At 45.0% G+C, this 18,229-nt stretch overlaps 1 protein-coding gene across 1 annotated transcript in view; it reads left to right on the forward strand.

Moving 5' to 3' along the window:
• LOC129556377 (phospholipid-transporting ATPase IB) overlaps window positions 1-18,229 on the forward strand; it is a 485,203-nt gene that overhangs the window by 57,990 nt on the left and 408,984 nt on the right. Inside the window, exon 2 of the mRNA XM_055426358.2 lies at window positions 7,856-8,000. Within this exon, the coding sequence (XP_055282333.2) occupies window positions 7,856-8,000 (145 nt within the window). The remainder of the gene's footprint in view (window positions 1-7,855; window positions 8,001-18,229) is intronic.

Consider the following 18,229-nt stretch of genomic DNA (forward strand, 5'->3'; position numbering starts at 1 on the left):
GTCAAGGTTGGTCATAACTTTCCTTCCAAGGAATAAGCGTCTTTTAATTTCCTGGTTGCAATCAGCATCACCTCATGCGACGAGTTGACTCCCTGGAAAAAGAGTCTGATGCTGGGAGGGACTGGGGGTGGGAGGAGACGGGGATGACAGAGAATGAGATGGCTGGATGGCATCACCGACTCGATGGACATGAGTTTGAGTAAACTCCGGGAGTTGGTGATAGACAGGGAGGCCTGGCGTGCTGTGATTCATGGGGTCGCAAAGAGTCAGACACGAATGAGCGACTGAACTGAACCGAACTGAACCGAGTGACTAAGCACACAAGGTATAAAACGGGCTTCAAGGAACAGCCCAGTCTGTGTAGCTGTGCTTACTGGACACTAGGCTTTGGGTGACCGTGGCTCACCTTTCACCCACCAGCTGGAGCCGGCCAGGCTGTGAATTAAGCATCACTGGCTTGTGTCTCGACTCGTGTGATACCGTTCCTGGAAGGCTCTGCACTTTGTCTGCACAACCAGATCATAGCCATTCTTAATAGCTGAGTGCAAACTCTTCCTTAATGAAATCGCTCTGGGTTTTTGGCCGGCATGAGCGTGGCAGTCACGTTTGTCCTCTGAATTCCCAGGTTATTGGTTCTTTCTGTTGCCTCTGTTAAATGTAAGCCTAAGACTGTGTGCCTTTCCCCTTCCCACCACCCGGCAACACGCCTCTGTCTGGGAGATGCCCCATGACTCCGGGTGAAATGGTGCCCCTGCTGCTGCTGCTGCTAAGTCACTTCAGTCGTGTCCGACTCTGTGTGACCCCATAGACGGAAGCCCACCAGGCTCCCCCATCCCTGGGATTCTCCAGGCAAGAACACTGGAGTGGGTTGCCATTTCCTTCTCCAATGTGTGAAAGTGGAAAGTGAAAAGTGAAAGTGAAGTCGCTCAGTCGTGTCCGACCCTTAGCGACCCCACGGACTGCAGCCTACCAGGCTCCTCCATCCATGGGATTTTCTAGGCAATAGTACTGGAGTGGCTTGCCACTGCCTTCTCCGGAAATGGTGCCCCACAACATCTTAAATCGTAAATAGTCCACGGCCGTACTTTCCTCCCCATCTTTTCTTTCCCTGAAAAGAGAAACTAATAGGCATTTGCAGTCATGAGAGATCCTGACCTGCTGGTGTATTTCCTTTGAAATCTTAGGTGGAAGTGGATCACAGATGCTGTGTTTGGGGAGGTGTGGTTTACACAAGATGGGTGGTCTAGAAAAGGCCCAAGGTGAGAATAGGCACATTTTGCATTTGTGCAGTGTTTTCATTATGTTGCTTTTATTAGGAGAGCTAACAGCCCCAGTGCCTCCTTGGCTACCAGACTGCTCTGTGTCTGTCTTGAAGGGTTAGAAACATCTTTGTTAATGTGGGTAGATGCTGGACTTGAACTCGAAACTCCTTGGGAAGGAGGGTGTGTATGTCTGTGTGTGTCTGCGTGCGCGCGCACATTCATGTACCTCTTGTTGCATAGCTCTGTGATGACTGCAGTCTTTTCTTGGAAATCTTTCTGGAGGCAAAAACCCCCCATCTTTACATACTTTGCAGGTACATAAAAAGTAGGAAAATGACATGACCAACTTAAAAATATTTTTAAAATATTTTAATAGATACAAAAATAGTCAACAAAATGTTTTATTGAAATATAGTTGATTTACAGTGTTGTATTAATTTCTGTTCTACAAAGTGTTTCAGTTATATAAACTTATATTTTCATATTCTTTTCCATTATGGTTTATCACAGATATTGATATCCTGTGCTGTACGTTATGGGCTTCCCTTGTGGCTCACCTGGTAAAGCATCCACCTGCAATGTGGGGGACCTGGGTTTGACCTCTGGGTTGGGAAGATCCCCTGGAGAAGGGAAAGGCTACCCACTCCAGTATTCTGGCCTGGAGAATTCCATGCAGAGTCGGACACGACTGAGCAAGGACCTTGTTTATCCAGTCAACTTTTAACTCATGAGGCCAAAGCCCAAGCACCTGTGTTGCCAGGAATTTGATGTCCTGTCTTTTTGATAAAGGAGAAATTTAATCTAACTTTTCCTTGAGATGGGGGTTGGGATATAGTTAGTTTAACTGTGAAAGGACTTGGTTTATGTGAGTCAACAAATTCTGGTCTGAAGAGGGGCTAGATTGGTTCATGCATTTTTTACATTTTGTTGTTTAAAAAAAGAGACTGAGGCCACATGTAGCCCCAAACCTGAAATATTTACTACCCGACCCTTTGCAGAAGTTTGCCAGCCCTTGATTTGTGTATTGTTTTGTGGCCAAAGAAATCAGGGCTCAGGGGTGCTGAGCTCATGGGGCAGCCAAGCCCAGTGGAAGGAGAATTGGGTCCAGGTGTCTGCACGTCTGGCTTTTAACCCTGCTTTCATTGGACCTACCTAATACATTTCTGTGATTGTTGAAGTTTCCCTTTTGACTCTGTCATCCTGGAATTCAGAGTGGTGCCTGCAATGAGATTCAAACACTAACTACCAGGAGTTGGTCAAACTGCACAGGTTAGGGACACAATTCTTTATGTCTGTCCTCAGTCAGACACCAGCTGCAAGGTCTGGGGTCCCCAGATCATCTGCACTTACGAGCAAATGGCTACAAATTCAGGGTTCACATTGACCTTGTGGTTTCAATAATAAACTAAAATAACTCAGAGCACTCAGGAAAGAGTATTATTGGTCGTTCAGTCACTAAGTCGAGTTCACCTCTTTGTGATCCCAGGGACTGCAGCATGCCAGGCTTCCCCATCCCTCACTATCTCTTGGAGTTTGCTTAAATTCATGTCCATTGAGTCGGTGATGCCATCCAACCATCTCATCCTCTGTTACCCCCTTCTCCTTTTGTCTTCAATCTTTCCCAGCATTAGGGTCTTTTCCAATGAGTCAGCTCTTTGCCGACCTATATAGAGGAGTCCCATAAAAATGACCAAAGTATTGGAGCTTCAGCTTCAGCATCAGTCCTTCCAATGCATGTTCAGGGTTGACTTCCTTTAGGACTGACTGGTTTGATCTCCTTATGATTATAGTTTTATCAGACAGGGTACAAATCAGGACTAGCCTAAAGAGACAGAGTGAGGCTTGGGAGGTTCCCTGTGGGAAGCTTTCTCCAGACACATCGCCTGAGCTTTGGTGTTCGTAGTTTTATTGGGGTTTCATGAAAAAAGAAACTGGAATTGTCCAGACAAGAATACTGGCATGGGTTGCCATTCCCTTCTCCAGGGACTCTTCCAGACCTAGAGATCAAACCCGGGTCTCCTGCATTGCAGGGAGATTCTTTACCACTGAGCCAGGGAAGCCCATTTATTACACGGGTGTTATTAGTTGGCCACATGACTGAACTTTCATCTGAGATAACTTTCTATCTGAGAAACTTCACTGCATAACAGGGCACAGGGCAACCTTTGTTTTTCAAACACCTCCTCTGCCTCCTGTGAAAGGTCTTCCTTCGTGTCCTGACACCCCCCTGCCCCCTTAGCTCAGGATGTTACATAAGCTGCAATTTCCTGGCTGCGTTTTAGGCCTTATATTTTTATGGGATTTCTGTATACAGGTCTCCAGTCCTCATGTTGCCCCCCTGCACTGCCATTCAGGAGGTCAGGCTGATGTCAACTGGCTCAATCCCAGCCCTCCAATCACACGGTGTTCCTGGCAGGTCAGCCCCCATCCTAAGACTGTCCAGGGTCCACAGGGGTCACCCCATTGGTATAAACTCAGGTGTGCTCAGATGGTTCCAGCATGAACAACAGATAGTCCTATCACTTGGGAGATTCCAGGGGGCCAGAGGCTCCCCGCTGGGAAGCCAGGACTCTGACCAGCTGAATTCTTCACTCTGACAGTGGCCGAGGCTTGACACTTCCCACGGAGCTGGGGGCAGTAGTGCCAAAAGGCTTATGACTTTAACAGGCTTCTGACTTAGGAAGGCAAGAGTCTTTCCCAAGAATTCCTTCTGTGTGATAGTAAAACTTTGCATGTGAAAAGGCAGAAAAATGTTCCTTCTGTCCTTGGAGGTTCTCTAGTTGATCTAATAATCAAATTGACATATGATAGATCAACAGAAAAACAAATCATCTCCCTGGGTCCCACGTCAAAGTTCCCAGGAGAAAGACTTTTACTGGGTCAACTCGGACCACATAACCACATGGCGCTGTGTTTCCCCAGTTGATAGGAGGACGGGGGTAGAGCCGTGAACTGGAGAGAGTCCCTGCCCTCGTGGCCTTGGCAGTCCGCTGTCCAGTCTGGGTTGCTTTGTGCTCATCTGAGTCTGTTCTTTCATTTTACTTTGGCTTCTTTCTTAGTAGACGTTTCCTGAGTTCCTGCTGACACCAGGCTTATGTACATGGGGGAGATGTAAACATACACTTCGATTTTATATGGTGGTATTTTCCTAGCGCATTAACTCAGAATTCATCTCATGAGTCTGAATTTGAAACCTTGGTCATAATGTGCTTTGCTATATATGGTACAGCATTCTCCTTAGGCAAGACATTTTCAACAAATCATGTTAGTTATTTTCAAAATATTAATGTCTTTCTCCAAAGCAGGATTGGGTCACGATGCAGCCCCTGAGCTAGAAGAAAGTTATCTGAGTCCTGGAGGTGGGATGAGGAGGTAGGGACAGTATTTCTACTTAAAATTCCAGATTTGGCCCCGTAGTTGTATAGAAAGGTGAGCTGGCCTGAGAGATGACATGTACTTGGGATATCATTCACTTCATGTTGTTCCCACCAATGTGTCAGTAATTTTTCACCCCATTATCTATGATCCAACATTGAAATACTTATTAGGGAAAACTTGTTTCCATTCTTATTTCTATCAGGGATGGGTTTGTTTTTTTTTTTTTTTGGCCTCAGTCTTCTCTTCACACCTCTGTTATCCAGTATTTCTTCTTCTTTCTGGTCCACACATTTTGTCCAAAAGAAGTCATGCAAAATTTTCTTTTGAAATGTTTCTCATGTCCATTGTTTTTCCCTTCCCCCTGTAATAGATGCTTTTATCATTTTTCTTCTAGATGGTTGGGCTTTCCTAGTAGTTCAGCTGGTAAAGAATCCACCTGCAATGCAGGAGACCCTGGTTCGATTCCTTCATCGGGAAGATCTGCTGGAGAAGGGATAGGCTACCCACTCCAGTATTCTTGGGCTTCCCTGGTGGTTCAGCTGGTAAAGAATCTGCCTGCAATGCGGGAGACCTGGGTTTGATCCCTGGGTCAGGAAGATCCCCTGGAGAAGGGAAAGGCTACCCACTCCAGTATTCTGGCCTGGAGAATTCCATGGACTGTATAGTCCAGGGGGGTCACAAAGAGTCAGACACGACTGAGCAACTTTCACTTTCCTTCCTAGATGGTGGAGTTCATTTTCTGCCACGTCTTTTCCCATGCTCGTCTTGTGAGTCACTGCTGGCTACGCTTGTCTCCTGCTTAGAAACCTTCTGTGGTTCATCTGACCTTCAGGATGAAGTTCAGATTTCTTCCCCTGGAGTTAAAATCATCCACGTCTGGCTACTGACTATTTTTCTGAGTTTCCTTTCTATTATTTCCCAATCTGAACGCTCAGGGCGGTTTTTTGTCATTCTCAGTTGCCCCCTGATGTGCTTTGTCTACAGGGCCTCTGTCTGAGGTTTTCTTGTCCTCATCCAGATTGTCTTCCTTTTTCCTGCTATAAACCTGACCCAGAGGTTGAGGCTCTGAGACCTGCCCTCACACTGTTCCTTGGCACAAAGTGGCCGCTGACCTCTGACCCCTCTTAGTCACCGGGGTTATGTTGGTTAACACTTTTGAGAGCAGGAGCCAGCTTTTTTGTTTTTGTGTTCTCGCCTGCATCTCACCATGGATTCTCAACCGTGGCTACCCATTCATATCACTTTAAGAAACTTTAAAAACAAGAGGCACAATCGGTGAGGGGTGGGCCCAGGAACTGGCTAATTGTGAGAGCTTTCTCGGTGGTCGTGTGCAGCCAGAGTTGAAAGCCACGAACGAAGACCACATGGAGTGAGCTGCTCTGCCCACAGTAGGGTGTGGGGTTTGTGCCCTTTATGCCCATCACCATGTCCCTGCCTGGAGAATTCAAAGCGACCCTTTACATGACTTACTCAGCCAGCAAATACGAGTGCCCGTTATGTGTCAGGCACTGTTCTGGGCACCAGGTCCCTGTACTGGACAAAACACATCTCTGCTGCCTTGGAGCTTCTGCTCTTGGCCTTGGGGAGACAGACCATAAATAAATAATGTCAGGTAATGATGATACCGGCTGTGGAGGAGAACAAAGTGGGGTGAGTGGGCAGAGAGGAAAGCAGCACTTTTGTATAGGCTGGTTTCAAAAATATCCTGTGTCGGCCTTAAATCAGCAAATGCTTTAAAACCAGCCTCTGAGGTCCAGCCGGGTTTGAAGGTCCTGCTGTTCTCTGCTGCCCCCTGTCGACAAGCAGCGGGCAGAGCAGAGGGACGCCAGAGAATGAGGGCTAGAGGGGGTGATCTGAGAACGGGGGTCCTGTACTCAGACCTACACCCAGCTTGTGACCAGGGACCTGGTTGTGAGCACGTCCCATGACAGCATGTCAACTCTCAACAGCCAGTGTTACACTGGGATGTCCCCATCTTAGGATGCAGATCATAACAGGATTCTAATCACTTGAAAAAGATGATAAATTGACATAGCTCAAACTGTCTACTTCAAAACGTTTCTGAGCATGAAGTGGCTGTGTCTGAAGTGAGATGCCTGTTACCTAAGTTCTGCGACACCTGTTTCTTTTATAGGTGGAACGTGAGGTACTAGAGCAGATGGGATTTAAGGAAAAGGAGAGAGGCCTCCGTCACCTGCAGGGCACTTATTTCTCTGTGAGCCTGGACTTCAGGGCCTCCTCCCTGAAGGTCAATTCTCAAGCTGGGTTGCCCTGTCCAGGGAGGGAGCCTGCCTTGTGGTTGGAGGTGTGTGTGTGTGGTGGGGTGGTGGTGGTGAGCCCGGGGAAGTGGTTTCAGTAATGGTTATGTCATCATTCCCCTTGCTGACCCCTCCTCAAGTGAAGGTGAGTGGGGACTTTTAGCCCAAGAGAGGGTCAGCTGTATGGCTGAAATTGCGTCTTAAGGAAACAGACGGGCTTGGGTCTTAACCACAAAGACTTGGGATGCAGGCTTGGGGTGCAGGCTCGCATGTACCCCTGAGCTGGGATGGGCAGTGCTCTGCGGTCGGGTGGCCAGGGGCATCTGCTTGCTGCTCTGTGCAGACTAAGCCGGGGTGGGGCGGTGGGTGGGTGGTGGTGGGCCAGGGCACTGCACCAAGGTATGGGAATTTCATCTTGGAGCACAGAGGTGTCTTCCTCAGCCCCTTCTCCTGGGGCCGAGTGCTGGGCACACCCCCTTGCAGCCCTCTCGCGTTTCCCAAGCACAAAGGAGCCAGAAAGCCAGCTCCAGAATTCGGTCTCTGGGCCTGGAGGGGGAGCTCGCCCGGGGGAGGGGAGGCTCTGGTCTCTGCTCCCCACATCCCCGCAGTCCACGGGGGCCCTGCCTCCAGCCGTGCGCCCCTCGCCATCCCCGCGGAGCCTGCGGGTCTGGCGCAGGGGCTGCAGGTTTGGGGAGGGAGGATGGAAGGAGGAGGGAAGCGGGAGGTGGGGGGAGGGGCGAGTGGGGGCGGGGCCGAGGTTCCCACCCCCGGAGAGGCTCCTCCGCCTGGGGACCAGCGGGCGGGGCGGGGCTGGCGCCCGTCTCCAGGGCAGCAGAGGGACTGGGTGGCGCGACGCCCGGAGCATCCTTCCAGCTAGTCCCCGCCCGCCGGTGCTGCCGCCGCTGCCCTGCGTGACTTCTTTGTGTTTTGCGTTCTGCCCGCGCCTCTTCTCCGCAGGACCTGTCCGTCCTCCTCCGGGCTACAAGAAGGCAGACGATGAGATGTCCCGGGCCACGTCTGTTGGAGACCAGCTGGACGCACCAGCCCGCACCATTTACCTCAACCAACCGCATCTCAACAAATTCTGTGACAACCAGATCAGGTAGGAGAGGGCGGCCCAGTCGGAGCAATTCATTAATTCCCACATAGGAGGGGGCTTGGCTTCCTCTGAGACCTCCGCAGTAGCCAAGCAGCCCCCACCCGTGCCCCTGCGGCCTCCAGCACTCCCCTCCCCTCCCCACTCAAGCCCGGCAGTCTATACCCGCGTTTCCCACTGGGGTGTGGGAATATACCTTTCATCCTTCTGTCCTTTGCATTGGTTCTGTGTGCAGGCTCTCTGTGAGCCTGGAGGATGCTTGTAGGCTTCTGTCCTGGCAAAAATAAGGTTTCTTCTCTCTCTTCATCCCTGAGTTCCCTCCCAAGAACTCCCCCATCCTGTTTTAAGCCAAATTTTAAAAAGACAATTTAAGCCTGTTTTAAGCTCTCCTTAGCAATTTGCCGACTGTAATGTGGCAGAGTGCTTTATAATGGATCCCTCCGGTCACAAGAACTTGCATTCAGTTCTCAATGCCCAGGACATTTTTTAAGAAGGCTTTCTTTGCTGGGAAACTTTGCCCAGAGTGAGCGGGAAGACAGATGGACACTAAGATTTAGATATCTGCTCTTTGCCGGCTGCTCTATTGGATGCTTTAGTTACACTAGCTTTATGAAACCTCATCACCTCTTGAAGAAGGCAGTCTTACCTTCACATGAGGAAACTGACATAGGAAGATAGATATTAAAAGACCTGTGGCCATTTAGCTACCAAGTGGCAGAGCTGGACATAGAACCCAGCCTGTCTGGCTGCTGAACTCAAAGTGTTTGTGCTGTGCAAAGCTAAATCTTTTAGGCACGGAAGTTGGCATGTTTGCAAATTTCATTAAACTTTCAGGCTTCGACAACTTTATCCCTGGGAGGGACTTCAGAGGATGTGGTTCTGTGAGTGGCTCTGAACTGCGTGCTCAGGTGCAGAGAAGGGAGGCGATGGGTCAGGTTTGCCAGTACTGTGTGTGTGTAACTGAATTCCAGTCCAGGGCTCTCTCCTGAAAGCTGTGGCTAAAACTTTGTTGTGTATTGTGTCACCCTGAAGCCTTAGCACTTGAACTTAGCCTTAGCTCTTTATTCAGAAAAGCCTGGCTGTTGGGTGTTATTGTAGCTTCATAGGGTTGGGGATAAAATAATGGTGCATATACTGTGCAGAAGTGACACTTATTAAAAGAGTGTTAGATTATCCTGACTTTATTTTGGGTTTTAAGAATGGCCATTGGGGCCTATTTTTTTACTCAAATGTGTAGCTTGGAAGAACAACTGAGGCCAAAATTCAAAGATGAGTGAGTTTGGTTTAAGATGCAGAGCAGCACACATGAGTTACTGCTTCACCCACTGTGATAGCGCCAATCAAAAAGACAGTAGCAAGTGTTGGCAAGAATGGGGAGAAATGGGACCCCTCCTACATTGCTGGTGGGAATGAAAAGTGGTGCAGTTGCCTTTGAAAACAGTTGGGCAGTTTCTTAAAAGGTTAAATATAAAGTTACACATGATCCAGCCATTCGAGGTGTATATACCCAAGAAAAAGGAAATCATACGTCCACACAAAACTGGGTGCAGATGTCCATAGCAGCTTCATCAGAGTGGCCCAAAGGGGAGACAGCCCAGGTGTCGATCAACTGACAAATGAATAAATAGAATGCGGTACATCCATACAGTGGAAGGTCATTTGGCCACAAAGGGGAATGTAATACTACAACATGGATTAACCTCGAACACATTGTACTAAGAGAAAAGCCAGTAGTAGCAGGTCTCATGTATGACTGCATTTATATGAAGCATCCAGAAGAGGCAAATCCATTGGGACAAAAGATAGACTAGTGGTTTCTAGGGTGGAGGAGGAGGTTGGGAAAAGAGAGACTGTAATATACGTGGGGTTTCATTGTGGGGGATGGATCCACAACTCTGTGAAAGACGCCTCCACCGTCCGGAATCCTGCGTTGACAGCACAGTTCCGTTTCCTCGGACTTTGTCATGTGTTTCTAACCTTAAGATGTTTCCAAGTAGTGTTTTTGCCTTTGCGACCCCTTGGATTGCAACACACCAGGCTCCCCTGTCCTTCACTATCTCCTAGAGTTGCTCAGATTCATGTCCATTGAGTCAGTGATGCCATCCAGCCATCTCATTCTCTGTCGTCCTCTTCTTCTTTTGCCTTTGATCTTTCCCAGCATCAGGGTCTTTTCCAATGAGTCAGCTCTTTGAATCAAATGGCCAAAGTGTTGGAGCTTCAGCTTCAGCAACAGTGAATATTTAGGATTGATTTCCTTTAGGATTGATTGATTTGATCTTATAGTCCAAGGAACTCTCAAGAGTCTTTTGACTAGTTCCTATTAATTTTCTTAATTTCAGTATTCATTTGTGGACGCTTAAAGCTGGGAAAAAGAAATAGGGGTCTTTGTTTTTTGTCTAAATTCTTTAGTTCCCATGGAAGGTGAAGATTTTTAAAAGTCTAGGTAGTGGGGGTCTCACAACCTGTTTAATTGACTCACATTGACTTTGAAAAAAATTTTATTTATTTTTTATTGAAGTATCATTGGTTTGCAGTGTTAGTTTCGGGTGTACAGCAAAGTGATCAGTTCTACACACAGCTCTATATATACATGTATATGTATAAATCCTTTTCTAGATTCTTTTCCATCATAGGTTATTACAAGATATTGAATATAGTTCCCTACGCTCTACGGTAGGTCCTTGTTAGATCTATTTTATATATATATATAAATATATATATATAGAGAGAGTTGGATATATATGTTAATCCAAAACTCCCAATTTATCCCTCCTCCTATTTTTCCCTTTTGGTGGCCATAAGTTTATTGCGTATATCTGAAGACTCACTGACTTTTGAGATTGATTTTTATATCAGGGATTTCCAGTGACTGTTTGTTATACAGTTTCGTTTGTACTTTTTTGGAGTGGGGGAGTGCTCAATGGGAGTATACCATAGATGGGCTAGGAATAAAGTAGGTAGACACAACCATTCCTTATATGTGAGTGTACAATTGAATTAGTTAAATATTCTTACAGTTCATACAGTTTCTGAGTTCATGGCTTATACTATGAGCATTGGTTTCAGAATACACGGAATAGGCTCTTAGAAATTAAGGTGTGTTGCCTGCTGTCCTAGAATACAGTCTTCCAATTTTTACTTTATCTTGACTGTATTTAATTAGGAATTACTAATGGTAATGTGACCCATAGTTCATTAAAGAATTGATTTTAAAGCTTCTTGGCATTATGGTTTAAGGATTTTATAAAATGTTGAGCAACATTGTTCAAGCACTGGACCATTCATTTTATAAGATACCGATTAAAAAGAAAAATAAGGCTTCTTATCTTGGTCATGAATGTTTGCTGAAAGTTGATAAAGCTACTGAAAGGGAAATTTTCATTAAAGGGAGTTGATAAAAGATTTCTTTTTCTTAATAGCTTTTTCTTGAGAAAACACTGATGGATTTTCTTGGTGGGTCAAAGAGTGTCATCCCAGCATCTAAATTGAGGCTTTTGAGAAGAAGGGACCATGTGATTGGTGGCGAAGGGGGGGGGGTTGTCTGGCATATTTGACACTCTGCCCTTCCGAAGGCTGGCCTTCGCTGGGACCCAGCTCTCACTTATCTTCCCGCATCCCAGGGCCTCCCTGGATTGGAACCTGGTGATGGTGACAGTTGCTTTCTGACTGCCTTCGTGAGCAGCTGGTGTTTTGACTTCACTAGAGGGACTGGAGTTTGCCTGGAAGGGATATGGTGGTTGGGTGTTTGGGGAGGTTGGTGAGGGCAGGATGGTACCATTAGAGCAGGGACGGACGGTCTGGGGTTAGCGTTTGGACTGGTGTGTCTGTCCAAGGAGGAGGTGCCACCAGGCTAGTGGGAGTGAGAAGGTCACTGCCCGGGTTGATTGTGGCCTTGGCAGCCCCAGGGGAATGCCAGTTGTGGTGACTCAAATTCCAAGCTGTTTCCTGAAATTCGGGGAGGGTCTGTGCTATGTAAACAGATATCTTTCTAAACCTTGTTCTTGACACTTGACACCAGCATTTAATTTGACCTGAAGCTGTGGTAGGATGAAGCTTTCCATTACTGAAGCCAGTGAATTTAGATTATGATAATTATGGAGACACATAACGTGGTCTTTTCTTGTGTGTGTGCTGTGTGCGAAGTCATTTCAGACGTGTCCCACTCTTTCTGACCCCAAGAACTGTAGCCCACCAGGTTCCTTTGTCCGTAGGATTCTTCAGGCAAGAATACTGGAGTGAGTTGCCATTCCCTCCTCCAGGGGATCTTGTAGGGATTGATTTTTCTAGGATCTTAATGGTGAAGACAATAGTTGTCTTCCATCATCCAAAAATGAGTAGATTTTGCAGTGTAATTATTACACCTGTACATGTACGATTGTATGTATGTCTACTTTACAAGATTCCTTTTCTGAAGTGTACAATTACATCACCTTTAAAACTGGACAGGTTTATTGAGAGATAATTCACATACCAGATAATTTTGCCCATTTAAAGGGTACAGTTTTGTGGCTTTTAGTATATTCAGAATAGTACACACATCACCACCACTTCAGAACATTCTGTCATTTCTCGAAGAAACTGTTCCCATGGCTGTCATATCCTAGTTCCTTTCTCTCCATGCTTGAGACAACCACTAACCTACTTCCTATCTCTGTAGATTTTCCTGTTCTGGATATTTTATATGAATGATACCATGTCCTTTAAGCATTTTAAGTTAAATATTAAATGCTTATAGAAAGTTTGCTATTTAGAGAAACTTGGTATTAATTATTCGTGATGGAGAATAATTAATTTCATGTATCTATATCTTAAATGTTTCAAATTAAATTTTTTTTTCCAGAAAATATCTTCATGATTTATTGGTCAGAGGAATGGGCAATGTTTATGCCATCAAGTTCAGTGCAGTCTTTTTATGTGAATGTCAGCACACCATGTAAAACAGTGAGTTTCAAGGCTATCAAATGGTTTTCTCCAGTGTCTGAAATGAGGTTTTGTTAGGAATGTTTATAGATACTCAGTTTTGAATGAGTCATTCATTTTAGGCAGGAGTTTTAGGTAGCAAAAATCTTCATTAAAGCAGTAACTCGAGCTTTGCCAAGCTATTGAGTTGCTTTAGGTTCCTTTGTCTTGAAAGAAAATTACTTCATATGAATATTCTGTTGGTTTTGCCAAGAGAAGATTGAAATAGAATTTTGCCTTTACTGAAAGGAGAATTGAGTACCGGGTGGTAGGTCTTGTAGCATCATAGTCGTATAATATTCTGCTGGGATCCTGATGTCTGAGAGGATATCTTTGTCTTAAGGAGTGAAGAGAACAGAGTCATCTTCAAAAGCACTTTGTGCATGAGTAGGAGTGGTAAGGGATGATACGGTACCGGTCTAAGACCGTGGAGGACTTCGAGGAGCAGTGTCTTTCCCTGGGTGGCTACCGATGCAGAATTTAAGTAGAGTCTGGTCTTCACAATGAAGGTGCTTACAGTTTAATAGAGAAAGAATACCAAGAGATTGTTAACAACTCTAACTTCCTTTTGATTCATGTACAGATTGTTGTATTAAGAACCGTGGTTTACAGATCTCACTTGAGATAGTTATCCTTGTCAAGATTGGTGAAGGTATATAAAAACCCTTATCAAGAATAGTTGATTAAGAGCTATACAGAAACATATATCTACTCTATTTCAGGTTCTTTTTCTATATAGGCTATTAGAGTATTGAAGAGCGTTCTCTGTGCTATAGTAGCACCTTGTTATTTATCTATTTCATATAATGTAGAATGTATATGTTAATCCCAACTTCCTTTGCATGTATCTTCCTATCATTTCCATAGAATTTGGCCAAGGAAAGAAAGTAAATACAATGTTCAGCACCCCCCCACCCTTACCCCAAATAGTTGGTTATGTTGAAAGCATTGCATTTACCTACTTTCAAATGACCAAGATTTTCTTCCATTTAATGTTCTTTTTATTTTTCTGTTTATTTATTTTTTTAATGAAAATTATATGTATTTAGAAAGTGAAAGTGTTAGTTGCTCAGTTATGTCTGACTCTTTGTGAACCCATGGACTGTAGCCTGCCAGGCTCCTTTGTCCATAGGATTCTTCAGGCAAAAATACTGGTGGGTTGTCATTCCCTTCTCCAGGAGATCTTCCTGACCCAGGGATTGAGCTCTCATCTCCTGCATTGCACGCGGATTCTTTACCGTCTGAACCATCAGAGAAGCCCCAATATAAATATATTTTTTATTTTAAATTTTTAAATGAAAATGGGCTGGAAGAAGCACAAGCTGGAATCAAGATTGCTGGGAGAAATATCAATAACCTCAGATATGCAGATGACACCACCCTTATGGCAGAAAGTGAAGAGGAACTCAAAAGCCTCTTGATGAAAGAGGAGAGTGAAAAGGTTGGCTTGAAGCTCAACATTCAGAAAACTAAGATCATGGCATCTGGTCCCATCACTTCATGGGAAATAGATGGAAAAACAGTGGAAACAGTGTCAGACTTTATTTTTTTGGGCTCTAAAATCACTGCAGATGCTGATTGCAGCCATGAAATTAAAAGACGCTTGCTCCTTGGAAGGAAAGTTATGACCAACCTTGATAGTATATTAAAAAGCAGAGACATTACTTTGCCAACCAAGGTCCGTCTAGTCAAGGCAATGGTTTTTCCCGTGGTCATGTATGGATGTGAGAGTTGGACTGTGAAGAAAGCTGATTGCCGAAGAATTGATGCTTTTGAACTGTGGTGCTGGAGAAGACTCTTGAGAGTCCCTTGGACTGCAAGGAGATCCAACCAGTCCATTCTAAAGGAGATCAATCCTGGGTGTTCATTGGAAGGACTGACGCTAAAGCTGAAACTCCAGTACTTTGGCCACCTCATGCGACGAGTTGACTCACTGGAAAAGACTCTGATGCTAGGAGGGATTGGGGGCGGGAGGAGACGGGGACGACAGAGAATGAGATGGATGGATGGCATCACTGACTCGATGGACATGAGTTTGAGTGAACTCCGGGAGTTGGTGATGGACAGGGAGGCCTGGCGTGCTGTGATTCATGGGGTCGCAAAGAGTCGGACAGGACTGAGCGACTGAACTGAACTGAAGACATACAAAATGAGATTTGATTTATGTAGTGAAAAGCTACAGTTTAGCTAATCTCTTCACATAGTTACCATTCACTGTTTTTTAATTTGCATGCTAAGTTGCTCCAGTTGTATCTGACTCTGTGAGACCCTATGGACTGCAGCCCACCAGGCTCCTCTGTCAGGAATTCTCCAGGCAAGAATACCAGAGTGGGTTGCTGTGCCCTCCTCCAGGGGATCTTCCAGACCCAGGGATCGAACCCACGTCTCTTACATCTAACCTGCATGACAGGCAGGTTCTTTACCACTGGTGCCACCTGAGAAGCCCTTAGAGCCAAATATTTATTCTCCAAACCAGGCACTCCTATCTTATATTTCCTGAATATGAATGTCACAGTATACTGAGAATCCTTACTTTATACAAGCCAGTAGCAATTAAGGCCACAGAAGCTGCTTGTAATTAGAACTATTACCAGGTTTGCACCCCTGGACAAGGCTTTTGAGGCATTCTGCAGGCAAAAGCATTCAAACTCAGGGCCTTTGGCATTGTATAGTTTGGTAATCAAACACTTGAGCTTTCTTGAAATATATTATTTTTAGAAACAGAAAACTGTGTCAGCCTTGGGCCAGTTTTGTATTTGTTTCTAAGGAAACAGCAGATGTCTAGGGGAGTTGACTGGGGTGAAGTTTACCCTTGTATGGGTAGATCTGGTGCATATTTTTAATTTAATATTCAAAACTAAATATTTTTCAAAATTAATATTCAAAACTAAAAACACAGACTAAAACGTCTGTGCCATTCTGATATGTAAAAACTGGGAAAGGTGCTGGGTTTGAGTTCTGGTCACTAACTTATTTCCCCTCATCCCTGATCGCAGATTTTGTTAACTTTTAACATCCTCTGCGAACTTAAGCACTTCTGATCTTTACCCATGAGAAGAATGAAGCATCAGGATTTGTGAAAAACGCAAGTTAAAATTAACATAATTGGAGGAGACTAAGGCGATGTGACAACTAAATGCAGTATCAGTTCTAAATCAGATCTTGGAACAGAAAAGGTACACTGGAAGAAGCACTGTAATTTTTTTTTAATTGAAGTATAATCAATTTACAGTGTTGTGTTGATTTCTATTGTACAACAAAGTGATTCAGTTTTATATATATATATATATATATATATTCTTTTCCCTGTCCTTTTCCATTATGGTTTATTTCAGGATATTGAATATAGTTCCCTGTGGTATACAGTAGGACCTTGTTGTTTATCTGTTCTATATATAATAGTTTGCATCTACTAATCACAGACTCCCAATCTATCCCCCTCTCCCCTACCCCCTGCCCCTTGGCAACCATGAGTCTATTCTCTATGACTGTGAGTCTGTTCTGTTTCACAGATATGTTCATTTTATGTTGTATTTTAGATTCCACATATAAGTGGATATCATTTGGTATTTTCCTTTCTCTTTCTGACTTACTTAGTATGATTGTCTCTGGGTCCATCCATGTTGCTACAAATGGCATTATTTTGTTTTTTTTTTTAATGACTGAGTAATATTCGATTAAATGTATGAGATCAGTCCTGGGTGTTCGTTGGAAGGACTGATGCTGAAACTCCAATACTTTGGCCACCTCATGCGAAGAGTTGACTCATTGGAAAAGACTCTGATGCTGGGAGAGATTGGGGGCAGGAGGAGAAGGGGACGACAGAGGATGAGATGTCTGGATGGCATCACTGACTCGATGGAGGTGAGTTTGAGTGAACTCCGGGAGTTGGTGATGGACAGGGAGGCCTGGTGTGATGTGATTCATGGGGTTGCAAAGAGTCGGACACGACTGAGCAACTGAACTGAACTGAACACTAGTGAAATTGAACTCTATAATTTGGGGTATTCTTATGCTGATGTCATTATATTAGTTTTGATCTAATTTGATCTAGATTATACTGTGGTGATTGAAGATACTGACATGGGGATAGGGTGAAGGTTTATGGCAGCTCTGTACTATCTTTGTAACTTCTCTGACTATAAACTTATCTCAAGATAAAAGTATATTAAAAATTAACAAGAACTGTCTGAGAGATTAGGAACTAAATGCTCAACTCTCATCTTTCTGTTGGATGCTACGGGAAGTGTTGGGTCCTTATTGGAGAGAGCCGTGTGTTTGAAGGGGAGGTAGTCAGGGAGACTGGACTCCTGTCTTCACACATTTATCATGACCAGACAGGGAGACAGCATCCCCTCAACTGGCAGTACTGGAGTTTGCTTCTATAATGTCCGATCTAGCTGTGTTGAAGTTGAAAAAGTAGAACTGTGGGCTATAGAAAATGGTGCAGTCAGAGTTCAGTCTTGTGAGCTTTTGTGTAGTGATCTAGAAAGTAGCATCTAAGTGTTCATTCTACTACTTCTGGCTGAGTCACTCAACAGACAGCAGAAGCTTACTCAGAAATGCCAATCAGCAGCCCTTTCAAGAGGGACAATGCTTCCGGAGAACAAAAGGCGAGGCTGACCATTGCAGAGAAATTTCCTGAAATTGTGAGGTTGGGTTTGATCATTTAAATGCTGATCTACCCTTTTCTGCTAAATGAAAGCCTCGTCACAACTCAGACTGTAGGCTTTTAGCTATCCTTGTGCAGTGCTGTGGTTAGTCTCTCAGTCGTGTCCGACTCTCTGTGACCTCATGGACTGTAGCCCACCAGGCTCCTCTGTCCATGGGATTCTCCAGGCAAGGATACTGGAGTGGGTTGCCATGCCCTCCTCCAAGTATCTTCCCAGCTCAGGGATCGAACCCAGGTCTCTCACATTGCAGGCAGATTATTAGATTTAATTAGGATTGGGGGTTGAGCTTGGGATGTTGTGGTTTATCCTTTGGAGAAATTCTCTGTATACTCGGTATTCATCCTCCGCAAGCTCCTGGAGGGTGTTGGCTGGCTCGGGCTTTCAGACCTGCCTGAGAGAGGATGACATCCGGGGAGGGGCCCTCCCTCTCTCACATCAGCTCTGCGTCTGTATCAGTGATCTCCACACTTTTCTGATCACGTGGCCCATCAGTAAAACTTTTTACCATGAACCTGTACTATGTCTATTTAACTATCTGTCTATATGTGTTACCGAGCTTCCCTGGTGGCACAGTGGTAAAGAATCCACCTGCAATGCTCAATC

Source organism: Moschus berezovskii, chromosome 13 (genome assembly GCF_049115385.1).
Source record: "Moschus berezovskii isolate FMDL1 chromosome 13, NW_MosBer_1.0, whole genome shotgun sequence".
Classification (NCBI taxonomy): Eukaryota; Metazoa; Chordata; class Mammalia; order Artiodactyla; family Moschidae; genus Moschus; species Moschus berezovskii.